At 46.6% G+C, this 27695-nt stretch overlaps 1 protein-coding gene and 2 long non-coding RNA genes across 3 annotated transcripts; 1 reads left to right on the forward strand and 2 right to left on the reverse strand.

Moving 5' to 3' along the window:
* Positions 1-104: 104 nt before the first annotated feature.
* On the forward strand, positions 105-27050 carry TSNAXIP1 (translin associated factor X interacting protein 1). The gene is given in 17 exon segments (XM_075160830.1): positions 105-134; positions 136-170; positions 3583-3673; positions 5355-5458; positions 6791-6914; positions 9638-9731; positions 14854-15050; positions 17621-17756; positions 18533-18702; positions 20108-20267; positions 20553-20683; positions 21666-21794; positions 23366-23527; positions 24375-24484; positions 25338-25461; positions 25796-25902; positions 26747-27050. Coding segments are annotated over 17 exon segments (2133 nt in total). The 3' UTR covers positions 26976-27050.
* On the reverse strand, positions 2123-6818 carry LOC142087085 (uncharacterized). Its single transcript, XR_012675325.1, has 3 exons — positions 5909-6818; positions 3491-3649; positions 2123-2207 (listed from the first exon to the last, which is right to left on the reverse strand). It is a non-coding gene; the product is annotated as an uncharacterized LOC142087085 (long non-coding RNA).
* LOC142087083 (uncharacterized) lies at positions 14869-20556 on the reverse strand. The gene is made up of 3 exons (XR_012675324.1): positions 20342-20556; positions 15123-15300; positions 14869-14942 (listed from the first exon to the last, which is right to left on the reverse strand). It is a non-coding gene; the product is annotated as an uncharacterized LOC142087083 (long non-coding RNA).
* Positions 27051-27695: the final 645 nt, after the last annotated feature.

A 27695-nucleotide genomic window follows, 5' to 3' on the forward strand; every position in this document is an offset into this window, starting at 1 on the left:
CTGCGGCGGCTGGCGAGCGGCACCAGCGCGTCAGGCGCTGCCGGGGCAGCTATGGCGGCACGCGACGGGGTCCTGGGGCGGGGGGGGGGGGGGGAAGCGTCTCCATGGCGACGGGTGTAAACAGCGCGGGCGGTGCGGACCATGGCGGCGCGCCGCGCTCCGCCGGGCGGGTAAGGGCCGGAGGGAGGGAGGCATCGGCGTCCGGGCCCTGCAGGGAGAGCCGAGCAGAGCCCTTCCCTTCCCGCGGGGCTGTGGTGCCTCCCCGGCCCTGCCACCCGTACGGGCTGGGAGGCCGCGGGCGCTGTCACCCGCCCCGCCCGCGGAGAGCCGGCGTCAGAGCAGAGCGGGGGCGGCGGGGCAGGGTTCACCGCAGCAGCCCGTCTGGGAGTGCAGATAAACAGCGGGGAAGGCTTTCACGGGCCGCTCTTGGGACGTCAGGACACAACATTTCTGTAGCAAGGGCCACGCTCGCTCACAGCAGAGCAAGGAACTTGTCGAGTGATTCCTGTGGTATTTACTTTGCCATTGTTGCTGTTTATGGTTAGCAATAATCAGTTTATAGTTTGGAAAGCAGTGCCTCTCCCTACTAGTTGTTTTCCCTACAAAGATGCTTGTCAAAGCATCTGCCTCTACCATCGATACCTTGTTCTCGTTAGTCTGAATAGTTTGGAATAGTTAGAAAAGCAGAGAGGTCTCCTTTCTTTTCCTTTCCTGGAAGGGGATGATGTCTTCTAGCACATGGGTCTTTGTTCTGCTGGCCACCCTTTACCTGCCTTCCAAGAGCCTCCCAAGGGCGGGCGGGAGGGCTGCCGAAGGTGCCGGCAGCACAGGCAAGGCCCTCCCCAGCAGCACTTACCGCTAGTCCTGGATGAGGCCAAGTGATGGGTGGTCCAGAGCCAGCAGCTCAGGGAGAGGACTGGAGACAAGGCTACAGCGTAGGTCCAAGGCACACCCAGGAGACAGGGTTGAAGATAGTTACAACTACAAAGTAGTTGTAAATGGAGCTCTTGGACCAGCTGACAAGAGGGTGCATGGGTGAGGGTCTCCGCTGAGGCTGGTCAGGGGAATTAAGGCCCGTTGGAGGCTCTGACAACTGCCTGGGCTGCCTCAAAAGGAAAATTCTGGCGTGTTCATGGCCAAGCCTACTTTTCTGTCTATGTCTTGAGCCTCCCTCTGGCGCAGTGAGGGCCTAATTTATACCCACAGATAGGTTTTTGTCTTCAGATCTCAGACTTGTACGATGCAGGTAGTCTAAAAGCATGCTATCACTGCCTTTTCTGCTGGAGCGCTCCAGTGTGGACAGCCGAGTCTACATCCATTCAAGAAAATTTACATACAGAAAAAGCAACTTTGCTTATATTGAAGTTGTATGTTTTGCGCTCCTGGGAAGTACCTTTCATCAAACGAGCAAGTTTTTCTTGCTTCAATTTTGCTAGCTTTCACAATGCTGAAAAAGCCATCAGTACCAAATCCAGGCTATCTGTACCAGTAACAATCATTTCCACTCATGGGAAAAGTCGTAGGTACTTCTTTTTTTTTCACTTAATGTGATTGCTTGGGAACAAGCACCTTTTAATTTCCAAACATGGGCCATCTTGTAGTCGGAGACCCTGCTTTTGTCAGGTGAGTTAAAAGCTGTCCTGGCTGGTTGTGTTCTGACTGATGTGGCTGTAAAGATCGCCATTACCTTAAAATCCTGTCCTGCAAGAAAAAAAACAGAAATACGGTCTTGAGTAGTAAGTGCACTCGGCTTTTATGAACGCGCATGGAAGCAAAGAGTGCTCAGTACTTTGAGTATCAAACTGGTAGCAAGTTTAGCTGCAGATAAGAAGAAGATGCATTTCTGGCTAGCTAGGAACCTTATTTTGTTTAAACACACGAAAAGTGCCCTTCAGATTCTAAAACATCCGTTACTGTATGTTTAATGATCTGTTATATATTGGAGACTTTCAAAACACTGCAATTCTGGCCATAGTGCCACTTCATACTCATCCTGCTCCTTGCTCCTGGAGTGTCCTGGCCAGCGGAGTTTGATCTTCTCAGTCATGGCTCCCAGCTGCCGCTGCTTTTCCATGCCTCCCTGTAGCCAGGCACACAGCACAAGCTTCCACAGCTTCCTCATGCCGGTGGAACTGTGCCATGAAAGCCCGTTGTGCCAGGTACAATCTTCTCGCAAGAATGAAGTGTCTTCTGTGTGTCTGTGATGACTAAGCAAAATTAAAAGATGATGATGCTGGGTTAGTCTTCTGCTGAGGCAGTGCCTTAAAGCAGCTTGCGAAGAGGTCTGATGAGCAGTGGCAGCAGCACAAGGTAAAGAGCGGCAGGATACAGCTGGGAGGAGGTGGCATGGCTTTTCAAGAGCAGTAAGCTGCTAGGTCAGCTCACGGTGTCTCAGGGGATCTCACCCAAAGGTGTGGTTCCTTGGGCTAGCTGACCCAACTGCTTGGGGTTTCCGTCTCCATCCTCACTGCCAGCTGCAGAATCGCTCCCCCACTGAGGGGTGAACTTGCATGTTATGTTTTCAGTTGGTCTAAACTGGGTAACTGCAGGTTTTCCCTTGGATTAGCAAACTAAACCAGCTCGGAGTGTTGCCCAGCGTGCCGTAGAGCTGACACTACCTAGACAGCCGGAGCCTGTTGTGGTGGGGGGAGAAACAGGACCTCCCCTGTCAGCAGTTACCACGTTTTACAGAGCTGCAGCTTGAGGCTGCCGTTTTATACGCGAGGGTGGGAGATCCAACAGCCCACCAGATACGATCTCCCACCCCAACGCTGTGCTGGCCCTTGGTGGACTCCAGAAAGCTAGTCCCGCTCACCCGATGCGCACCTCTCCCGGAAAGCGGATGGTTGGAGAGTTAGATCTGCTGGAGCTATAAGAGCTGCCTGCCACCCCAGCGTGAAACCGTGCTGGCAGCTGAAGCCAATGCTCAGATATCAAGCCGAGTGTGTGGTCATGTTGTGCCAGTGCAGCGCCTGCAAATTCACTGTGATCTCTGGGTTGCTTTACTATATCACAGCCACCCTCATTTTCCCTAAAATACACGTGCAATTGTATGTTTACTTCTTAAAAGGCCTTTCACCTACACATGCCAGTTTCTAGTCTAAGAAAGAGAGTTTCTGGTTATATTTGTTCCATCGTTTGCCGGTTCTACTGGCTCTCAGGCCACCTGTGCCATGGCATTACTGCCACCCCAGAGAACTGGCTTTGCAGGCACTTCTGGGACCCCAAATCCTGGTTCTTGAGCCATGGGTAACAGGTTTTCCCGCTCTGTTTCTAATCTCTCCTCTTCAGAAGACCAGGCTCGCCCAGCTGCAGGGTTCAGCCTGGTTGCTCTCATTGGGACAGTGAGAAAGATACCAAATGTTGTGCCAGTTATCAAGTAGCAAATCCTGGAGTCCAGCTGCACCAGAACTGTTTCCATCAGTCTCTCCCTGTACATTATCCTATCGGATATTTTCATCCATCAGGCACTTCATAATTGGCTGATTACCTTAGGTGTACATGAGCCAGACTCTCAAGCTCCAACTGTGTATTTAGTTAATTCTGTATAGTTTGAAATGATTCCTTCTTGCCGTTGCACAGGACCGCTCCTGAATTTTCCTCTGAGACTCCAGATTGCCAAACACGTACCAACAGTCTGAAATACGTCCTGTCCAAGAAACAGAAGACTCGGGTGAGTTGAAGAATTCCAGTGAAACATCCAAACTTTAGCTAACTTGGTCAACTTTGAATCTTGCTGGAAGCCCAGGGACCATCCCAAACTCTTAGGAAGTCAAGCAAGTTCTAATCATTTTAATCTTTCTTTAATATGTATAGAGAAAATCTATACATTGCTGCTAACTCTTGAATTTCAGATTCAGATGTCATCTTTGTGAATTATTTACTGCATTTTTAAGGGTGGAGGAAAGAGGAGGGGAATATAAATGTTGTTCTTGGCTGCAACCTTTTGAGTGGACATACATGCCAAATACTGAAGCCAGAATTTGACCCATATAGTTTTTAAAAAAAAGAAACCACATGACCGTATGCTGTTTAATCATAGGATAAGAGCACCCTACAGGAACATCTGCTCCCAAGTATTTATCAGTCTTAGTAAATAAAAGAAACGAGCATGGGAAAAATCTATATCCAAATTATGAGAAAATAAATTCCAGGAACATGTATACCAACAAACTACTGGGAGGTTAAGATCTATAAAAGTCATATGTTATTTATTTTTAGGGTTTTTTTTCATTAGCATTTTGGTTGTATTTCAGAAATCTGCTACTTCTATGACAAGCTGTGCGTGCTACATTAGCACAAGAACTTAAAGCATTGTTTTGTCCCAACAGCTGGGACATTCTGTAAGCACTTTCCTCATTGTACAAAAGATTTTCAACTCAATAAATTGGAATCTTACTGCTTCTTGCACTGAAATTAGGGCATTTAAACTTCTGAGGCTTTACATTTAACTGTTTCAAGGCTTGGTCACTCTGAAGTTTGGGTTTCGAAAGTCAAACCCTCCTGTTTGCCTATGATCAATTTCTTGTAAATTTTACAGCCAGAATAGGGATGGATTTGTATTGGGCAATTGCAAACTAATTAGTTTATTGTAAAAATGACGATAAAGTAGAGCAATCCAGCACAGCTCGCTTTTTCTCCCCCCAAAGAAATACTGAGAAAGTCCCAAGATAGAATTTAACAGCCTCTTAAAAATAACAAGATTTTGCTTTCAGAAGAACTTACAGTTTCTGAAGGAAATTTCATTCATCGTGTTCTTTTTACTGTTCCTCAGACCTTATCTTCATTATGTTCTACACTGATGCAAATTCAGCTGTTTTGTGTAGGATCACCAACCTGCATTTAAAACTCATAATCTACGTGAGTTAACCTAGCTCAGTGTGCCCTTACTGGGCACACCCCAGTGCAAAACTCCCTAGTGGAAGCAAGGCCTAGGTCAAACCTGTCGTTTTGGTTTTTATCTGGACTAATGCAAGATTCTGATTTGTTTGTGTGATGCTTTATCTTCCGGTGGTCCCAGCGTAGACCAAGAAACCATTTTTGACCCAAAGATATGAACTCTTTCCCACAATCATGTAGTCTAGGCAGCATGAACAATAGCTACCAGGAGGTTGTTCAGAGGTATTTAACAGATGGTACTAGTCTGGGAAGATGATTTCTTCAAAGAACAAAAAAAGTTTACTTGATTTTTAGGTGTGGTCAGTCCTGGCTGAGAAGAGTTTCAGAGTACGGCCCTTGTCTTTCTATTTGACTGTACTCATAAGCAGTTGTATTGATTCTGGATTTTGGCTCTTGGTTGTGAGTTTGTAGTGCTCAGATACAGCAAAGGGATTTTTTCCTTTCAATCTTTTCAGCTTTCTGCTAGAGGCCATTGGTCCACATGGCCTGCATTTGCATCCAGGCAGACTGTCCTAAGGAGTCACAAACCCTGCTGCACCCCAGAGGAGAGACAGTCTAGGTAAGTTCAGCCTGTGCCACTGGTTAAGCCACCTTCCAGGATTGCTGGAAGCAGTTTTTGAAAGTCAAGACCTTACAGAGCAGAACCTCTTCCAGTGTTAGTGAGAACAATGACGGTGGGTTACCCCACAAGAGTTCAGCACAACAGAGAAGACATTGCTGGTTCTGACTAGTAGCTCTATAGGAGATGTCAAGTATTTATGTAATAGCGAGCCATGCTTAGTATAAACATTACCATAAAATGCTATCACCTAATGATTCATTGACCGACATTATACAGGATGCTGTCAGGGCCCCAAGTGCACCAACAGGCTCTGCAAGCTCTTCTCCAGTCCTGGGCATGGGGCTCAAGATCAGTTCTGGTACGGCCCAGGTGGGTAACCTGGGACCAGGTGCTGTAACAAGAGCTGTGAGAAAGAGATGCAAGAAGCCTTTACCCAGGCTCGCTCACCTTTGGTTCTTGCCGGAGCTATGGTGTGGCCATCTCTGTCTTGCGCCTCACTGACCCTGGCCTGCTGACTTGACATCTCAGCTTGGCATCGGACCTTCCTCCTCACTGCGGATTTGCCTGACCACCACTGAACGATGAATGACCCTGGCCACCATCAAGGGACCTGCTCTGCTGTTCTTGTTCAAGTCCTGTGTGTGCTGGGCAGGTCACTGTCCCTGGTTGCCTTGCTGTCACCCTGTGGGGTCCCAGCTCCCCTTGAGCACAGGCACCTAAACCCCCAGGGGTAGGGGAAGGGGTTGCAGAGCCTGTTGGTGCACTCAGGGCTCTGACAGACTGCAGGGCACAGTTGTGGATGATTAATAAGGATAGCTGCACTTTTTAGTTTTAATTCTAGCTGGTTTTAATATGAAATATGCATGATAACATCCATCAAAGAGACATTTAGCCTAGAACCTCCTGAGGAACCCAGAGCCTCAGGAGATATAGTATGTCATCAGTTCTCTTTTCAAATGGCCGTTTTCCTTGGCACATTTCAAATAACGTAATTAGCAGTTATTCTTTTCTGCCACAGAGAACCCACCCACCTGGCTTTTTATACCAAAAAGCATTATGAGATTCTTAAACTGAGGAATAGTAATAGCAGGATGTCTTGAATAGTCTCCTGCCTCATCAAGGAATTTTAAATTGGCCATTGTATACTTTTTTTTTTTTTTACTGTAGTACATACATATTCTCTCATGTAAGGGAAAATAATAAAGTCCTGCTGTGAAGCAATGGGCAGTAGGAAGAAAACCAAGATCCTTGAGATGATTTATTATGAGTTCATTCTTATACCTATGACACATAAGTCCATGCGTCCATTCTTTTCCTGTGTCTCTGCAGCAATAAAGAGGCCCTTCTCACCATTCCAAAGCCACAATACTTGGAGCAACTGGAGTCCTACTTAAGGAAAGAGCTGCAGTCTCTTGATCTGACTAAAAAGAACTCTCAGGAACTGAAATTACAGGTCTGATACAAGGTTCTCTTGACTTGAAACAACTACTGAGATGGATTACTTAAATTGACCATCCAAATGAAAAAGTAGATGAGAAGAGTAGGCGCCTATGGGTAGTTTTGGATAAGTGAGTTTGCAGCTCACATTAGGAAACTTACACAGAAAGGAGTTCATTTATGTGTTGGGTTGCTGTTGTTCGCATGTTGGGTTTATATAGAATCATGGAATCACAGAACAGTTTGGCTTGGAAGGGACCTTTAAAGGCCGTCTAATCCAACCCCCCTGCCGTGGGCAGGGACATCTTCAACTCGATCAGGTTGCTCAGAGCCCTGTCCAACCTGACCTTGAATGTTCCCAGGGATGGGGCATCTACCACCTCTCTGGGCAACCTGTGCCAGTGTCTCACCACCCTCATCGTAAAAGATTTCTTCCTTATATCTAGTCTGAATCTTCCCTCCTTTAGTTTAAAACCATTCCCCCTTGTCCTGTCACCACAGGACCTTCTATAAAGTCTGTCCCCATCTTTCTTATAAGCCCCCTTTAAGTACTGAAAGGCCACAATAAGGTCTCCCTGGAGCCTTCTCTTCTCCAGGCTGAACAACCCCAACTCTCTCAGCCTTTCCTCATAGCAGAGATGTTCCATCCCCCTGATCATTTTTGTGGCCTCCTCTGGACCCGCTCCAACAGGTCCATGTCTGTCCTGTGCTGGGGACCCCCGAGCTGGACGCAGCACTGCAGGGGGGTCTCACCAGAGCAGAGGGGCAGAATCCCCCCCCTCGCCCTGCTGGCCACGCTGCTGGTGATGCAGCCCAGGATACGGTTGGCCTTCTGGGCTGCGAGCGCACATTGCCGGCTCATGTCCAGCTTTTCATCCACCAGTACCCCCCAAGTCCTTCTCGGCAGGGCTGCTCTCCATCCCTTCATCCCCCAGCCTGTGTTGATACCGGGGGTTGCCCCGACCCAGGTGCAGGACCCTGCACTTGGCCTTGTTGAACCTCAGGAGGTTCACACGGGCCCACTTCTCGAGCTTGTCCAGGTCCCTCTGGGTGGCATCCTGTCCCTCAGGCGTGTCGACCGCACCACTCAGCCTGGTGTCATCTGCAAACTTGCTGAGGGTGCACTCGATCCCACTATGTCATTGCTGAAGATATCAAACAGTACTGGTCCCAACACGGACCCCTGCAGGACACCACTTGTCACCGACCTCCATCAGGACATTGAGCTGTTGACCACTACCCTCTGGATGCAACCATCCAGCCAATTCCTCATCCACTGATCAGTCTACCCATCAAATCCATATCTCTCCTATTTAGAGAGAAGGATGTTGTCGGGGACCGTGTCAAAGGCCTTACAAAGGTCCAGATAGCTCTTCCCATGTCCACTGATGTAGTCACTCCATCATAGAAGGCCACTAGGTTGGTCAGCCAAGACTTGCTCTTGGTGAAGCCATGCTGGCTGTCTCGAAACATCCTCCATGTGCCTTAGCACAGCTTCCAGGAGGATCTGTTCCATGATCTTCCCAGGCACAGAGTTGTTCACATCTTCTTGTGTTCTCTGCATCTTCTATAACTGTTTCCATTTTCAAATCAAAGCCCAAGCCTTCAAAAAGACATGGTAATCTAAAAATGGATGTGAAACAGAATTTAGTCACTAAACTTCTGAAGATTCCCATAAAGCAGCAAGTGTGTAGGTTCCCAAATTTTCACTGCAAAACCTCTAATTTCCAAAGTTAGGTTTCTGCATGTGACAAGAAGGGGTTTTCTCATCTAACTCTTGCCTGAGCCTAATCAGGACCCCCAAAATTTGCAGCTTCTGATCCTGGGGGAGTTTGTTGTGAGTGTTTGAGGATACGCCTCACGGAGACATTGAGAACCACCACTTCAATTCAAAACACAGATAGAGTAGGAGTGGGTACTCCTGTTTTTGTAATATCCTGCAGTTAGAGCATTTATGCCGACTGGGAAGTTTAGATTCGATTTTCTCTGCACAAATTAATTCAAATTCTCATTCCCAAAGGAATCCTGTAGTGACGGGGAAAGAAAGTGGTAGATGGAAGAGAATGGAGGGAAACAAAGAGTAACTAATGGCAAGAGAAAATAGAGATCTCATAACTGTGTTTATGCTTTGAAAATATTTTTTACTGTCTTACATGACATGTTTAATGGTATTTAATGGTGAGGTACACTCAGTGAGAACATTACTTATTGCTAATGAAGTCTTCCCACGGCCCAGATACAACACGGGAGTTTGACTTTTGTCTCTGAACAAGTTTTATTCTGCTGAGAAGGACAACATCTGCAGAGAGACTCTCTCTGCTCAGCAGAGCTTGCCATTTAACTTAACAAGATAGGGAACAAATGCAGCAACATGATCTTGTTACATACCTTTAACATCCATATCGCTACATCCATATTGTAACTTGAGTTCTAGTCAGCTCCATCTGAACAGCATCATTTTCATTTTGGAGCTGTGCCCTGACAGACTCGATCAAAGCTTCTCTTTGGCCACCAAAATGTTTGTTTGCTCTCCATCATGCTGTGGTGCCTGTCAACAGGGGAGAGAACTTATTTGGGATGGCAGACCAAAGATGGAGAGGCAAAATAAAATGTGGTAGCAGTATTTTTAAACTTATTCTCACTGTCATTAGATGCCATTTGTGTTGGACAAAACAGCTATCTCTGAATTCTGAAAAACGTGCCACTGAATGTTTTCTCGAGCTCTCTTTCTTCTCTCAGCCCTACAGAGAGATCTTTGAATTCTTCATAGACAACTTCAAGACCTATAAGCCCTTGCTGTCAGCTATAAAGAATGAGTATGAAGTTACTTTGGGTAAGCTCATGGACTTTGACCTGTGGGGAAAATACACTAATGGAGATGTGTTCTTACGGAGCTTATTTGTGTTGATACATATATGGGATGAACAGCCTAAACAGATGTCAACTGGTAAAACCATCTTTCTGGTCCAGTACGTCTATTTCCTTCATACATAAGATGAAGTTGTTGGAGGGTTTTTTTCCTATAATATTTCAGATTTTTAGATTTAGATCTAAGATTTTTAGATTTTTTAAATTTTCATCACATACACCATTCAGGCAACAGCAGTGTCTCAAGGTTTTTCTGGGACAATCACATTTGTAGTGGAGTGTACCGTACTAATATATTTGGATGCACTTGCTCTGTTAAATTGAAGCTTGTATTACTCTCAGCAAGGCAGGGCTGAGAACTGGACTGGCTGTTCCCTGTCCATTCTTAGTGTGATTTAAACTTTGCTTGGCATTCAGATGCCGCAGTGATACCAGTACTTTGTAAATAATCACAGAGCGCTAGAAATAGACTGTAACCAGGAGCTCATTTCACACTGGGCACCCAGCAGCTATCAAACGTCAACAGTTTCTACTGGGATAGTCTCTTAAAGGATATATATTGTTTATCCCAGTACCTGTTATCTAGGCTACCTAATCATAGTCCCTCATTACAGACAAAGATCTTTCTTTGCACAGTATACTTCAATCAGGTGAATAAGTGTCGCGAATGAGTGGTTTAGAGGCCGCTTAAAGAATCACCGTCAAAGATATTAGCAGAAAGTGATTTTAATAGAGATTTATAAAGGTGCGACCTAATAGAATTCGATGGCAAGGTTCACTCTATTACTTATTACACGGATGGAACGTATAAAGGAAAATCATCTAAGGCTTTATATTTCAGGGACTATATGTGTTTGGCAGCAGTCTAGGTTTCATTCACAATTTAGCAACACTTAATTATCAACTAATCATTAACAAACTTTAGTAACGTTTAATCATTAACTAATTCAATATTTGCAAAGTGAGTTAGTAAGTCTACTACAATCACAACTTAATTACAGATTATGCTTACTATTAGTTCACACACACAGAGAAACATATATATATATATATATATAAAAAAAAATATATAGAAGGTACCTGTTAAAAATTCCCCTCGATTTCAGTGAAGAAATATTCACGTCGAATGTCTAGGCATTCCCTCTCAACGGGCGAAGGGTTGAGCTTCGAAAGGGACTCACCCAGGACCCAGTGGTCCTCCGAATATCGCAGGCCTGAAAGATCGCAAGCTCTGAGAGGCTCCCACTCGGAGGGAGATGCTGGGTGCAGCCGCTGCGGTCCAGGAGAGCTCAAAGGGCCTCACTCAGGACCACCGTTTATAGGTTCGCAAGATGGTTGGCTTTAGTCATCCGTAAATTCCCATCCTGGCCACAGTCCCAGGTGGTAATTACTAAAAAAATTCTCCAGGTTTCGGTGTTGTTCTGCTGGACACCCGGGCCAGGCAGTGGGAGCACGTTCCCAGCCTCAGCTGTGCAGAGCTTCTGATACAGTCAAGGAGCGCTCAACCGCCAGACTCAATACACCAAGGCCCAGGTTTCATGGAGATCTCTGAGATCAACAAGCGGCCCAGATCAACAAGTGGCCTAGGGAAGAAAGGGGGGTATGAATGCACCACCACAATAAGTCCATTTTAATCAGTATACAAAACCATTTTTTTAAAATCAGTTTCCTTCCGGAACTCTTTAGTAGACATTCCTTTGCTTCAGCTCCCAGAGAGATTACTGGTGTCCGTGCTGTAGCCTATATTGTACTGCTCAAAAAACTAGGGTTTTTTAAGCATTTATTTACTGACTCCTCCATATTGTTTGGATGTGATGTTTCCCTTTTTTTCTTTGAAGTCTTTTTGTCTTTTGCTGGGTACCCAGCAAAACATATCTTTTATGATATTTACTTTTGGGAATCAACCGAATGCCGGTGAACTAATATGCCATGGTAGCAAGTGTACTTGAAGCTCTAAGAATAAAACAAGTGGAATTTTTTTTTTTTCATCTTTCTGTATATTGAGGACTCATTTTCCTAATGACAGATTTTACCTTGCTAACGAGGCCTGCATGACATCCATCCCCTTTTAGCTAGGGGTATTGGATGGGGTTATCTGTAAGTAATTTCCAAGCCTCCTTCTCCCTGCCTAGCACAGTCCACAGCTTACCTGCCTGGCCAAGGAAGCAGTGATCTAACCCAACCCAACAACTCATGGCCACAGAAACGGGAAGGTCCCACTTCCCCGTCCTGACGGTGCACTCCCTCTGCTCAGACTGCACCAGCTCTGCCACTCGCTGGACACCTCTACGAGCTGAGTCAACTCACCCAGCAGGAGGAACAAAGACCATGAGCTGCAAAGTTTCCTGTTGGTTTAGCGAGTTGAATTGCTCACGGAAGTGTCTGTGCTAGGGAAGAGACAAAAGCAAGTGTCTGAGAGCAGAAAGAGTACAAAACAAAGAGAAAAAGAAGGAAATTTACTGATTTGTAGAACTGTACTCCTAAGCACTTATCTTTATTCTTAAATTATGTCTGACTGTTCTTACACAAACAACTTCTTTAAAATCTGTGAGAGGTGGCCATTCTGAGGGCTCCTAACGTCATAATTTTATATTCTGTTTATAGTCCCTCACTACAGCGCTTGGAGTCTTAAGGTGCAGATAAATGGAACAGTTTGCTTAGAGAGATGTCTCATCACTCCACCTAACAAGCATACTCCATCTGTAGCATTTCAGCTCCCTTTGAAACTGTAACTAAACCTCCTTTACACCACAGCATTGTATTTCTCAGCCAACTGGATATTATCTTGTTAGTCTGATTTAGCAGCTATGTCTTACTCTGTTTTTTCTGCCATCCTGTACTAGGTTAGCCTATATGATATTTAAGGTGCTCACCACTGCACCCACTGCTGGGTGGATTTTCCCCTTAAATCTGCTAGCATTACAACATAATAATCTGGTTTAAAAAAAAAAAAAAAGTATTATTAAATGTTGTCCTAAAACTGTACTGCTTACGCTGTACATTCAGCTGCGTCATTTTGGCAGCACGACATTTGAAGTAGCTAGCACATGCATAGCTGGGCATGCAGACCAGAGAAGGCAGCCACCTCTGATGGGAACAGGGATGTGCAGCCTGCACCGGCTGCTTGCAACTGCGTGTCTTCTGCCAGAACTGGACATACAACTGCAGCTGTAGCTCCTTTGGGCGTTAGGGTTGTGCTGAGCCAGTACTGAGGCTTTATGGCATTGTTTCTGAGTAAATCCACATGGATGTGAAGGGACTAAGCAGAATTTGGAACATAGCACTATGGAGAAGAGAGCCATCAAATCGCTACGGCTGTTACCTTGATCCGAGATAAAGGTTATGTTGCTGGGAGCTCCTTTGAGACAAAGCTAAGTGACAGGGCAGGTCTTTATGGTGATGTTATCCACAGCTGAATTAATTTCTTGATCAAAATAATACTCAGGTTGCTCTGTCCACAGGGCCTTCACATTGACTCCTTTGTGGTGCTAAGACCTCTGGGTCCATCCAGCAATTCTGTATGTGCAACGAGCTGCACCACAGCCTGAATTCTTTCCCAATGGGAGAACGTCTGTCCTTTCTTGGCATGGGGAGAGTTATGAGAGGTCATCAGAGAGCTAACGTTCTCAGATGGCGCTGGCCAGCGTCCACGAAAGAAAGAATCACTTTGGCAGCCAACGAGTTGTGCCCTAACTTCTGACATACTGGCCAGCTACAATTTAAAATACTGTTGCACTTAATTTAAAGGGGTTTGCTTGTGGTCAGGAGTCAGTTGTGAAACGCTGAAACTCTGCCTCGAAACAAGTTTGCTGAAGTTTTAACATGGTCACGCTGAGCAACCAAACAGCACAGTGGCAGAATTCCTGTGCTAATGCTCTAATTTCCGCCATCTCTTGTCCTGCTACAAGTATCATAATGAGTAAGTTTTGCAAAACCTTTGGTACAGTTATAGCATGGGAAGGAAATTCACACCCAAGCGTAATAAGAAAAGTAGTTCCTGTTCTTAGATTTATGTATGTGTTTTAACTTTTAAAATGTAAAATCTGTTGCATAGTATTTGTACATAAATACTACTACCAGGTTTTACTGAGGAGGAAAAAACCTCCAAGTCAGATTATTCAGCATCCACCAGCATTTCTATCCTTCTGTTCAGGAGAGGGAGTGAACAGTTTTGGTTGCTGAATAATGCAGTTATTCACAAACAAAATAAGGCTTGCTCACAGCCTCATTTGAATCACACCATATCCTGTCTTTGATCATTTTGTTCTTCTGGTGGAATTCCATCTAGTCATAAAAACAAGGCTCTGCACCAAGGAGGTGGCATCAGATGAAATTCTACCATATAACTGTAACGAGGATGTGGGACCCAAGTAAAGTACTGTCACTAGGTTCCTCAGGTAAACATCTTTAAGAAAAACTTTCAGGTCAAAGGGGAAGTAGCTGAGAATGAAAAGCACCGTTACAGCAGAGAAAGCCAAGAAGAACACGTGAGTCCTTTACTAGATGTACTGAAGAGAAAGGCAAAAGAAGATAGGTCAAGGCATACCTAAAAAGAGGGGAGAGTGGGTGGACAACAAATTCGTATATAAAAGGTTGCATGAGACCATGCATTTGGAGACAAGAAAGCAGATCGAAGTTCGTGAAGAATGTGCCTTCACAAAAGAGTGTGAATGGCTAATTACCAGCTGTCTTTAGCCCCATATGCTGCCCCTGCTTAAATGGTGACACCTTCCCACCTAGTGAAACGTGACAAAGCCACCAGTGCTCATTATATCTTATCAAAACATTAAGTACTCAAGAAAACAAAATAAAATACTGTTCATCCTTTGTTTTCCAAACCAGGATAAATAGCAGAGCTGAAATCAGAAATCTTTATGAAGTTCATATGCACAGCTGGATAAACGACAGGATATAATCCCAAAAGATACTGCTCCCGGTCCTTAGACACTACCAGGCCAAGCAGTAAAGGCTCCATGTTCTGTCCCACTTCCCACCAGCACTGTTTTGCGGTTGGATATCCAACAGCCCAGCTGAGTAAAATTCAGGCTTTGTTGCTCATTGTGAGATCCCACTTCTGCTTTCTTTAGCTCATCAGAAGAAGACAATTCGTACCCTCGAGCCCCTGAAGGCTATGGTCACAACTGTCTCCGAGGAGTGCACCCGGCAGATACTGGCACTGCAGGAAAAGGAGAAAGATGAAATAAATATGTTAAAGCAAGAGAAACAACATTTGTTAAAGTTCATTGACAACATGAAGGAAGAAAAGAATTCTCTTCAGACTCAGGTAAATTAGACAATGATGAGTCAAATGTTTCCCAGCTTCAGTTGGATATATTTTATACATCTGATCCCTTACCTCCCAGCCGCTCGTCCTTTGATGCCAGTGAAGTTCTGGAGCAGGCACTGAACATCTGGCGCGGTGGTGAAGCTGGATCTTGGCCAGCTCCAGAGAATATCCTGTTCTCTTGGGACAGGCTGTGCTGCCGCTGTCAGAAGTCTTCACTTGTATCTCTTGTCCCATCTGGCTCTTCCATCTGAAGCGGGGAGGAAATAAATATCTTCCTGGTACTAATGTTTTAAGTTCTTATGTAAAAATACGTGCACACTTTTACGACACTGTACCCTTAGCATCTTTAAATCTGTATCATTCATCTTACTGCCGGTGCCGTCGCGTTGATATCTGTAGGCAAGATTAGTTAAGTCTTTCCAATTTAAATTACCACTTTATACAGTTCTTGAACCGTTTCAGCTACTCTGGCTGAAATGACACTGCTGTTGGAGAGCAACAAGAGCAGGGCTGCTGCATGAGAAAGGAGGAGCCAGGAGCTGAGGGTGACTGCAACGCCATCAGAGCCCCACCAACCAGGGCACAGCCTCCCAGCACCAAGCAAGGTGCCGGCAGCAGTCGTCCTCAGCAGTTCCAGATGAGGCATTTAAGCCATGGTGGCGGGGGGGAAGCAAGCACTCAGGAGCAGCAGGAGACAGGGCCAGAGTCAGGACTGGAGACAAAACCGCCACAGACACCCAAAGGGGTCCATCCAGGAGAAGAGCTACCTACAACATCAGTCCAAGGTCCATTAGGATACAGAGACAGGACTGGAGGCAGATACACCTACAACGTAGCTCAACAAAGACCAAAAGCCTCAGCCTGAGCTTAAACAGAGCTCCTTGGCTGCAGACAAATGGTGTGTGGGTGGAGGGTCCAACTGAGACTGATCAGGACAATTAAGGTTCTTGGGGCCCTGACAGCTACTGTAGCTAATTCAGGAAGTATCAAAGAAGCGTTAATTGGAAGGAACATCTAGAGTCTCCAGCCCAGCCTCCCATGTGAAGCAGAACAATTGCTTATGTTACATCAGATCAGCCATGAGCTTGTCTGGCTTGAGTTTTGAGATCTTCTCAGGATGGTGATCCTCCACCTCCCTGAACAGCCTGTCCCCGGGTTGTACTATCCTCCTGGTGAAAAATGAGCAGGAGGAAGAAACAAATTGTCCTTGTTACACAGCAATTCTGCTGTAGTCAGAGGTGTGATAACAGCATGAGGAACCCTACCAGAGCTTGCTTTCATCCACTAGTTTAAGTACTAAGTTTAAGTGGTGAAGGTGAAGAAGAACAAGCTTCAGGACAGACTATGTAGGCCCCTTATTCATCCAGCTGGCACTTGGTGAACCTTAGAGGTTTTGGTTTCACTAGCTAGATCAAAATGCTCGTAGATACCTCTTCCATTTGCAGCCCTAGAACTAGCCAGTTCCACTTGTTGGTACTCACAGGCCTCAGTGCTCCACAGAGCCATAAAGAACCTTCTCTGAAAGGAGCAACTGAGAATTTATGTCAAGTTATACTTGGCTTACCTAAGAATAGAGCCCAGAACCCAAATTGTATTTTGGGCTATCTAAGTTTTGCAATTTGGATGAAGGAGGTTGGGAAAAATAATTCTGCTAAAATCAGAACTCCATTTTTGAGGTAGCATTCAAATATTCTAACTGTGGCGTGGTTAGATATTCAAAAATTCCTTGGAAAGATCCACATAAGCTGCTGACTTGTGTGCTGCTGGCAGCACGGTTGTAGCTATGGTGGTGTAGGGACACAGGCAAAACAGCATTGCTACAGAGGGCTTGTATTTTTATGAGACAACAGAATTCTCATCAGAATAGTCAGAGTTCCCCGAGGCACTGGTTGTCTTCTGAGCAACAAGTAAAACACCATCTTGATTCATTCCCTATCCAGCAGATTAGGCAGGCGTTGGCAGTGACGGGATGTGATCACGTAATGAAATGCACATCATGGAAATAAGCTATGGTTCTACACATAATCCCAGTTCTTCTTCTTCCAAATTTCTGATAGTTTTACTTTGCCACTAATTTAAAATGCAATTAAAAACTACAACAAATAATTAAAAATACAGCACAAATACAATCCCATGTTGCCATCCAAGATACATTTCTGTCACCAGTGAAGTAAATTGGTAAGAGTAGCAGCTTTTTTTCTCCTGTGTGACCAGCAACAGGGACAAAATAAGTTGCCGGAAGGTTTTCCAGGTACGGGCTTACAACAGAGAAATGGTGTAACTCAGATGACGAAATGTATATAATTCGCTCTCTAGAAGGCTAAACATTCAGATGGAGCACCCTTTTGCACACTACATCCGAGTCTGAACTCTTCTGTCATATTTCCATCCAGTCCATCCTTTTCTACAGTGTTGTCTCTTGCCCATTCTCCTGCTCCATTTCTTCCCATTTTGTTTCCCTTTTCCCACTCTCTGCTCCTTAGTTTCTGCTCTACACCCACCAAACCAGTCCAAGAGTTCCCGCTGATGCCATGCTCCTGACCAATTCAAGCCTGTGTTTCCTGCAGGTGGAGCATCTGCGGACAAGCGTGGCTGAGGAGTATGCTCGCTATCTCAATGAGCACGGTGCCTGCAAACTGCTTCTAGCAAAACTGAATGATATGCATAATGAACGGCTGGACGTGACACGTCACCCAGTCCAAGGTAGAGAAAGAGGATCTCTGTAAGAACCTGTCCTGCACAGAGACCCAAATGCACATCTATGGGTACAGCATTGCAGCAAAAATTCAGAGTATCCCTGAAATATCTTCAGATCTGCTTTGATTCTTAAAAGAAGTTAGGCAAATTCATGGCCGAAAAGTCCATAAACAGGTAGGAAAGGGAATAGGTAGGGCTGTACCTCACAGTCTGAGCTGATTCAGTAAGTGGTTGCTTGTATTCTCATACGCTCTTGCTTAGCACAACAGGTAAATTGAAGGCGGGAGCTGCCCAATGCAAAGCTTCCTTATGTTTTTTGATTCCAGCACGTCTCACCCAGCCACAGCTGCCTGCTTTGTGCCTGTCCACAAGGACAGACAAAACTGCTGAAATTCGGGTGCCACAAATACCTGGCACAGAGGTTACTCTGTTGATCCACAGCCTGGTCACAGGCACCCATAGTGCTACTGCTTCTGACTCGCCGGCTGTAGCCATTGCATCTGTGCAAGGCCCTCCCCGCCTGTGAGCCTTTCTGTTAATCAAAAGCAAGGCTGAGCCTTCGAATATGTATGTGTGCGTGGGAGAGGAGGCAAGACAGGGGGTGGGAATGTGAACACTGCATACTCCTGGACTTGCAGTTCGTTAATAATAATAGTCTACACCCATTCAGCTCTTGCTGACACTTTGTAAGGTTATGTGGTCTAAAAGCTTAAGAGACCATTTAGAAAACTACAACTGCAATTTTACTGTCATGGGCTTTCATCAATGCCTGTTGTTTAAAGACGTCAAGGGTGAAGATGTGGTGAAGCTAACTTTGGCATTAAAGATAGCTCGGCAGGACCTCACAAAAACCCAGGTGAAGCTGAACGCAATGATAGCAGACTACGGAGATGATGTGTCCAGGAGAGATTTTGAATCACTGGAGAAAAAATACTCTGATTTACTTGAGGAGGTGAGCATAGGTTCCTAATTTTCAAGCTATACGACATAAATACAAACATAACATGATGCTTCTGTATCAACAACACAGGTTGGGATAGGAACTCGGTAAACCTACAGCTTACCTATGGACATTTCTTTGGGTTTTGTACATACGTGAAAAGCCACTGTCTTCTAATCCCCAAAAGTTCCCTATCTATTGGAATCTCATACTGCCAGAGCACTCAAAATTAGTATACCATCACAAACCCTTAATATCGTTTTAAATTAATTAACACAGTAAAAACAATAATGGCCCACAGACCACCAAGAGCCCACAGATTACAGCTTGAGAACTACTGCCTGAAGTCATCATATATATAAATAAATGAACTAGGTTCACCTCACATACATTGAACAGTTTTGTCCAAACCATGGCTAACTGAAACTACTGCTGGGCTACTAATGCTTATCTGTCTAGGTGGGTTTTTGCCTTTTCCAGTAGTGTTAAATGGCTTCTTTAGCCTACTGAAACTCCAAGGTCATCAACCCAACTACGGGGCTGACCAATGCATTTTCCAGCTGTGAAAGAACTGGACAACGTTCCTCATGTTCTATCTGTTTGCTGCCTTTCCAGAATAAATGTTTGCTTGGCTTGCGCTGGAGATGCACAGGAGCAATGCCATGTCACACGCAGGACAGCGAAGGGATAACACCCACCAGTGGCCAGGATGGGGTCTGCTTCCAACCCCGCAGTGGCAGTGACAGTGACCTGATCTCTAGAAGGAGGATGAAAAGAGAACACGTTGGATGCCATCACGTAGTTAGGGCACAGCTGTGGAGAGGGATGGATGAAAACCTCCATTAAGGCAAAAAAGTGCTCCCCGCCTTTGTGCTTCCCAGATGCACTTGGGCCATTGGCAGCTCCATCCCGTCCCTGACCAGCACAGCTCGCTCCGCTGTTCATGTCCCTACACCGTGGCATAACAAATACAGACACAGCCCTCAAAACCCAGACGAGAGCTGTGGTTACCTCTGAATCATGATATACCTTTGTAGTAGTAGAACAAAGGTAAATCATATAAAAAAGAAACACTTTCTAAATAAAGTGTAGTGGATCTGAAGGGGATGCATGTAAAAATTTCTAGAACAAAACCCTATGTTTCTCTTGCTCTCTCCTAGTGCATTAAGATCTATTTTTAAACACAAAAAAAGGCATAAAAGGGTCATTGGCATGTTTTGCCAGAAGTTTTTGTGAATGGGAACAATAAAATTTAATAAATGATTTATTTTTCTTCTGATCTAGAAGCGATTAGCCAGGGACAGCTCTCTGTAAGTCTATGGACTACGCTGACTGCTCACCGGAGCCGTCTGACAACAACAAAAAATTTCTGTTACTCTGGTTAGTTTGTTACAATCCTCCTTTCTGTACCCTTTAGACGAAGACTCTGCAGAAGGATTTTGATCAGCTCCATACGGAATACGAAACACTGCTGGAAATCCACAGAGAGACTGCAGAAGAGCGAGACAACTTCCGCGCTGAACTCCAGCGAGTTCAGCACAACTGCACACCCCGGCCAAACTGGGCGAAGTGTTCAGGTGCCAAATGTATTCAGCAGTGGTTTGCTTAAGGCAGCTCATCTTTAAACACTTCGCTATGGTGCATTTCGTACCTGCAAGGCCCCGTTTTCTCCTAGGCTTTTAGGCAGTGGGCTGAGAGAGAGGAGCTTGCAGCGTGTTCCATGTTGCCGTAGACATCTTAGGAGAGAAACTGGATGTCTGCGATCTGTGTCTATCCTAAGGCTCCCAGTGGATTCACTCAAAACCGGTATGCGTGGGTGCATTCTCCTCTTCTAGCAGCTCAGCGTCTTTTTGCTGTTGCAGAGGTGATTGCTGGTGGAGCTGACCGGTGGGGCTGTCTGGCTGAGGGGAAGACCAGTGATCAGCTAGTGGACGTGCTTCTGGAAGAAATAGGAACAGGAGCGCTAAAAGAGATAAATGGCTTCCCTGGATGGGTATGTGTAAGCTTTCTTCTCTGCTTGTTTTCACTGAGATTAATTGGCAATAAATATCCATTAGAAAGGTGGAAGAATTGCTTTCATGCCTGGTATCTTCAACATTCACCTTCCCATTAGTGTAACCACCAAAAACTTTAAAGCTAGGAAAACTCAGGTGCAACAGAAAAGCTGAAACTGAGTGTGAGCATATTGAAGACACAGCTGAAGTAGCCACGCTTTACAATGAATCATCAGACACGCAGGTAGTACTAGTGGGCCAGAGCCCCTTATTAATGCTCCATTATATGGTTGAGACAAATTAACAGCTTCCTGCTGCTGAAAACCCTTGCCCTTCTCCCCTGTCCTACCCCCGGTACCGGCTGCAGCAACAGGGAAGTATCCAGCAGAGCAGTCTTTGTTTTCTCCCAGGTTTGTTCTCTGCTGATGAGATGAACACAGACAAAGCACTAGAATGACTAAGAGTAAGAAGCAAGACTACATAGCAGGGAATGACTACTTTTTGTGGCATCAGGAAGTTAATTCGACTCTCAGTGTCCCATTGCACTGCACCCCAGCACGTGGGGGAATCAGGAAATGATACAGGGACAAGGATTCTTCACATCATACCAAGCATAACTGTATCCAAAGGTTTTCTCAGGGACAGAGTAGCATTTCTTTGGTCCTTCATCACCTCTTCCTCAGCCTTTCCAGACGCTTGAACTGTTTGCCCTGCCATTCCGGGAAGATATTTCCAAGGAAGATCTTTCCTCTTCCATTTTTGCTGGGCAGAACCTCTCACACAGTCCCAGTTTTTCCACCCTGGAGCACTTGAGACACACTTCAGAGGTGCTGACAGATGTGTTTTATAGTACTGGGAATGAGACCCACACAAATGACTCATTTTAATGGCTTTAGATGCTGAGAACATGGCTTTGGTGCTGCATCACTGCCAGTGAGGCGAGTGACTTACCTATATCTGTGTTTCTTTTCCATTACTTAGGGCAAAGGTGACAAGGTGCCCGTGTATCTGAGGTATGAAGGTGAAGTCAAGAACAAAAAGCTGACTAAGAGGGATGTGGTGAACATCCTAAAGGATGTCTGGAAGGAGAAAATTGCACTAGAACAGCAGGTTTGTCCCATTTTCCTTCTCCACAAACAGCATTTGCTATGACAGTCAGTCCAGTTTGGGAAGCCAGGGTCTCACCGATGTCCTGCCTAGTGTTTCATCTAATCGAGCTGCATAAAACATTGTAAGAACAAACCGCCTCAGCGGGCAGTAACCCTGTGCCTGGCAGGGCTCCCCAGGGATCTGGCTCATGAATTAGGACAGTGTCGCATGGATAACTGGAGTAGCTCCATCCCAGGCCTAAGAGGCTTCTTCTGCAGCTCCTGCTCCCGGGACAGCTGAGTGCTCATGAAGCGGCTGATGCCCAGCCACCACTGCAAATCTGGAGGAAATCAGAAGTCAGCACTGGTTGCTTTGATGTCCGGGGCTGTAAACTGCAGTGGTCCAAGAGCAAGAGCAGCAAGAGCAGCTGAGCTGTCCCTGAAGATTCCTCCACAAGGCAGGGTGCCCAGGGGAGGAACCTCTGCAGCAGTCAGCCCTGAGCTAAATCAGCCATGCTCGTGAGTCTGAGACCTTAGCTAGCCTGACCGCTGCTCCTCTGGGCTGTGATGGTGCTCTGGAGACCGACATGCCATCACGACTATGCAGTGTCTGTTCTTAGGTGGTGGGAACCTCAGCGACACCCGTGCAGCCAAAGCAAGGCCAGGGTTTTTTGCTGGGTTGATTTTAATCCATGTCAATCCGTTATTACACTTCGTAGTGTTTGTGCCCGTGGGAGAGAGGAACAGGTGGCACTGCAGGAAAAACGAGGAGCAGGGACAAAAAATAATTTATATTGATAAATGAATTAATATAAAAGTGCTTTGGTTTTGTTACACAAACCCCGAAGTATTTCCTCGTCTTTGTCCAGGGTGGGTTGGGGTGACAACTGGAGGCCAAAGGGGTGAGGTGCGTGTTCTGTGCTGAGGCAGACGTTATGGTTGCCTGTCTGGAGCGATACAAGACTCAAAAAGAGAATGAAAGTGGCTGTTTAATTCTTGCCATGTTAGGGACAAGTATGATAGCATCTCCCCAGATACTGGACAAGCCCTGTTACTGTGCCTCAGTCATACGAGAGCAACCTTGAGAGAGGCAGAGTCACTTTACAGATTTCTTCTCTTGAGCTAGAAGCCTAGAAACATCTCTGAGATCAGCCCTAAATGGCTTAATGTTTTTAATGGCAGCTGTCTTTCACTTTCAGCTTGGTTTCCTGGGGAAATAGGGTTGCTGCAATCACTGTCTGACTCTACTTTTCTCCAGTAACTGCTTCCATTTCTCAACCCATGAGCCAAGCTCAGCTAAATCTGACAGGGGTAGCGCCTCACAGGTAGCAAGTTCCTATGTATTTCACAAAAATAGGTAGGAGAAGAGAGACATCATCAGTGGCCTCAGCAACAGAAGAGCTTCATTGTAAGCTTACACACATTTAGAGAACAAACCTGGGAGAAACATTTTGAAGACTCCAGCATTAGCCCTGTGTTAGCACTGTGTGAGATCCCCAAAAGATAGACACCTATACACAAACAGCTGGAACCAAATGGGCAGGTTTTATTTAGTTCTGCTGCTTATGGGAGTTACTCACTTGTTATCCACAGACAGGGAAGCGATCCAGTCTTCCCGAGTTCTTTCTCAGCTACCTCCAGAAGAAGTACGGAGATGCCGCTGCCATGGAATGGTCTTACACCCTCTACGAGAACATGCGACTCTGTCGATCGAACCACGTCCTGAGCTCGTTCTATGACGTACTCACGGGGAAGGTAGGCAACCCGCAACCCAGAGCCGCACCCCTGCCCGGACACCCCTGCTGGGACAGGCAGCAGGCAAGTTCCTCTGCAAAGCAGCTTCACCTCCCGCTCCTCCCCCGGGGAAGCTGCACCTTCTCATGACAATAAAAGTAAACGCTGACACACGCTAGGGAAGGGAATCCTGTCCGTGCAAGACATGGCAGGCTCTTACTGCTCCCAGCAGAGCTTCTAGAAGTCTCCATTTCTTTCAAACACTTCAGTCACATCCTATCTGCTCTCTCCGATGAGAGGCAAGTCTGTTTGCAAGACTTACATACAGGCTCTTTCTCTCAGTAGGTCTTTCCTGAGACAGCTCACGGTCCCTGCGCAGTGTTTGTGGAGACCAGGACACAATCTCTGAACTGCAGCACCGTGCAGGCCCTGGCAGCCTGGCTCCCCGCTCCCCAGCACCGTGTCAGAGCTGGAGAGCTCCGGCTGCACGGCCACATCTTTCCACCTCCTGTAACACAGAGACACGTAGCCCCCCCAGGTCCTCTTATACTTGCCTGGCAATGGGGAAGTGGCTGGGACCAAGTGCCGCCCTCCGGGCAGGGAGGCTGCCGCCATTCTGGGGGATCCAGGGTGTGCGTCTGCACCTGAGGTTTAACAAAGCAAGGTGTTAACAAGAAGCCACTGTGAACAGCCACCCTTGCAAGCCGCTGTGTTGCTTGCTTAATTATTTGTAAATTGCTAAAAGCCGCTCAGGTAAAAGCTGCTTTAGGAGCGCGCACAGACCTTTTGCAGTTTTGCTTCCCTCTTGAAGGCAGTCCAAGGAACGGAAGGGCCGGTTACTGACCTGTGAGCCTTCCCTGTTTCACAGGTCGGTGAAGAACAGTACCACGGCCAGAACCAGCTGATTTCCAACCTGCAAAAGGAGCTGGCGGCCTGCGACAGCTCAAACAGCGGATCCCTGACCAGCAAGCAGTTCAGGCAAGAGGCCGACTGTGGCTCGCCGAGCTCTGCCCGCGTCTGGCCCACGTCAGACGTTGTGATGTGCTGCGTCTGCCTGCTTTGCTCATCTGCCAGCGCAGCCAGGGGAGGAGGATTTTTCTCTCTTTTGAATTCCTGTGCGGACAGCTCTAGCAAGTCTGTACTTGTTAACCTCTGCATTAGGTTTAGGATAACGTGAATACCGCAGGTTTTGAGTAGTGCACCTGAAGAGGCCTGAGAGCAGACGGGGGGGGCTTCGCACCTGCGGTGGGACGGGGTGGCAGCCCCGGCGCCCTGCCACGCTCCCTGAGGGGACACGGGACCCCACGCAGTGCTCCCACGAGCTCCTGCGATAGGTCACAAAGCATTTCTGTGAATTTTGCTACAGGTGCAAGGTTGGTCAATCTTCTCCCAGTTAATCAGTCAGCTGTGCCTTTATAAGTGAAACTAAATACCGCATTTCTTTGGGCCGTAGCCCAGAAGAGAAGCACCAGCCATTTCCAGCACTTAGCGGGGAATGCGGCTCTGGTACAGACACACTGACCAATTTGGCGTGGGCCACCAGCTAACCCGCTCGTATTCACGGTTGCGTTGAGTTTCCTACACAGCTTAGCATCCAACGCTCACCTGAGTCCTGAGCTCTGCTGAAAGCTTTGCCCTTGTTTTGGTGTCTGGAGGTGCACGTGCTTCTTGAAATGTGTTTCCTGTGAAAGCAATGAATTTCTGAAGGTCTGGCCCGTGGAATACATGCACACACTGGTGGGCTAAAAACCAGCCAGCCGCGCTGGCAGTGGTTAAGTGCTGGTACTGTACAGCATACGCACTTCTGCCCATACGGCCTGTCTCCATACAGCACGGCTGTGGGGGAAGCTTTTCCTCTGAAAAGGAAAGAGTCAGTCCAAGAACTGGTGGATGCCAGCAGGTACAAGCTGGACAGCACTGAAGACCTCATCGACTACATATCCTTATTCAAAGAAGTAAGCTGATGTTACTTAAGTTTTCCTTTTGATTCAGATTAAGCCTAATTTAGGACTTAAACTAGTTTTATCAGACTAACTAGGTTTATCAGAGTAACAAAGTTGCAGCGCCCACCACAAGCTCTAACACCCGAAGGCCATCTGTAGACAACAGCAACGCAAGTTTGTGCCTTTTCTGCGATAGTTTTTCTTCCGTATTCTCTCTCTTTAACTCCACTTTTCACGTGGAAATTCCATTTCTAGGAGAGCCGAGTTCTTTTAATACACGTTGGGGGCAGCTCCTGTCCAGACTGGAACACATGCTCAGTGCTAACACCCCCGTGATTTCTTTCAGGATGAGGAGGGGAACGCTGGACCTTTCGTGGCAAAGCTCAGGAACCAGTATGTCAGGGAGAAGCAGGAGTACCTGAGACAGCTGAAGAACAAGCTGGGAGCTTTAATGTGAGTATGGAGGGAAGGGGCCGATGGGGAGAGCAGATCAGGACAGTGCGTGCAGAGGGAACCCCGCTGTGGCCTCAGGAGCGCGTGGCCAGCGCAGGGCCTCCTGCGTTATCAGAGGGCCCTGGCTGTGAATATTGCAGTAAATACCAAAATCTGGCTGAGTCCTGCTCTGCAGAACACTGCACAGCGTCAGTTCCTGGCCCACAGGACTCGGATATGGCAGCAGCGAGGAGGGTAGATTGGTTGTACCAATAATCCCCTTCAGCACTTGAAGTCTCATGTCTCAACACTCCTCAGCTCTCCAAAACCAGCAGTAAAACCCTGTTACATCCTCAGATGTTGGTTCTGAGGAGTGGGAAGAGTGAACAGGACTGACAGCTGCAGATTTAAAGAAATAATTCCACCTCAACACAAGACAAACAAGAGGCAGTTACTGCATAGGAAGAAAGCCTGGTGCCGGGTGCCGAGCACTGGGGAGAACACTGAAGATGGGCAGATGCCCATGAAGTTAAGTACTGTCCAACGTGGGCCCTGAATTAGCAAGGAAGATGTAGTTTTGTAACAAAGGATATCACAGCGCACAACAGAGTGAATTTAAGGTCTTCCCCGGTTATCACAAGTTTAACATTTCCTAACTTCTGTTCAGTTTGAAATTTAGTACTTAGCCGTCTTTATTACATGCATATTTAAAAACCAAAGGGATACTAGCAGAGGCAGAGATAACTGTATCCAAAGACATCTCTGCTCTGCAATTCAAGCAGCATGGATTCTCACTGTGGCACAAATACATAAATATTCCTTTCGCATACCACAGCAGAGCAGTGACTGAGTTGTTTTTGAACAGAGAGGTGAGCGCGGATGATCTGAAGACCGCCTTCTGCACGATCGATCCTGACATCGATGACCAGACGCTAGATACCTACCTTGGCCTGGCTTATCAGGTCCGGAGAGAACAGCCAGACCAAGAAGTTGTCCCTGTGGAAACTGCCCTGCAGAGGCTTCTGGCTGGAGATGTGAGACGAGTAGGGCCCTCACCCGGGGAGGGAAGCACGGCCGGCTTTGAAGGAGAGTAAGGAGACTTCCAGTATCAAGAATAAATGGACTGTTTGATCTCCAGGTTTGGAGAGAGTCAGAATTACTGCACTAAACACTTCTTCCCATCCATACAGAGATACACCCAGTAACTAACAGTAGAGAGGATAGGCTAGCTTGAACTGTCAGAAGCACTTTCAGCTTAAGCAGCAAAGCCTAACAGAGTCATTTCAGCTCAGCGAGACTTGCAGTGGGAGGGTGCCTGATCCCCAGACAGAGGCTTCACACCCCCACGGCACTGGGGCACCGCTGGGCGTTGGGGTCTCTGCTGGGTGAGAAAAAACTGTGCTCCAATAGCCATTACTTGAACCTGAGAAGCCACCATCAAACTGCAGGCTTGCAGCGTGGCTGCTTTAGCCCCTTGGCCTCATGGTTCCTTGGCGCAGAGCGGCAGGGTTTCAAAGGTTCATTTGCAAAATAAGGTGCCATCGGCACAGTCAGGGTGCAAGTGAAAGGTGAATTCAGCCCACGCCAGGTTTGCTGTCATGTCTGTCCCCAAGGAGACTTTTACCTTGGTGTAGCTGCTGTTGTCCAGTATGAAGTCACTTTGAAAGACATTCACGTGCTGCCCCACGAGTAGGTTTAACCAAACTCTGAGCTGGAAAAGTAATCCAAGCACAGAAACCCTGAAATACACCCCCCACTGCCCACGGCAGGGCGGTTGGACTAGGTGACCTTTAAAGGGCCCTTCCAATCCAAAC

Source organism: Calonectris borealis, chromosome 12 (assembly GCF_964195595.1).
Source record: "Calonectris borealis chromosome 12, bCalBor7.hap1.2, whole genome shotgun sequence".
In the NCBI taxonomy this organism is placed as follows: domain Eukaryota; kingdom Metazoa; phylum Chordata; class Aves; order Procellariiformes; family Procellariidae; genus Calonectris; species Calonectris borealis.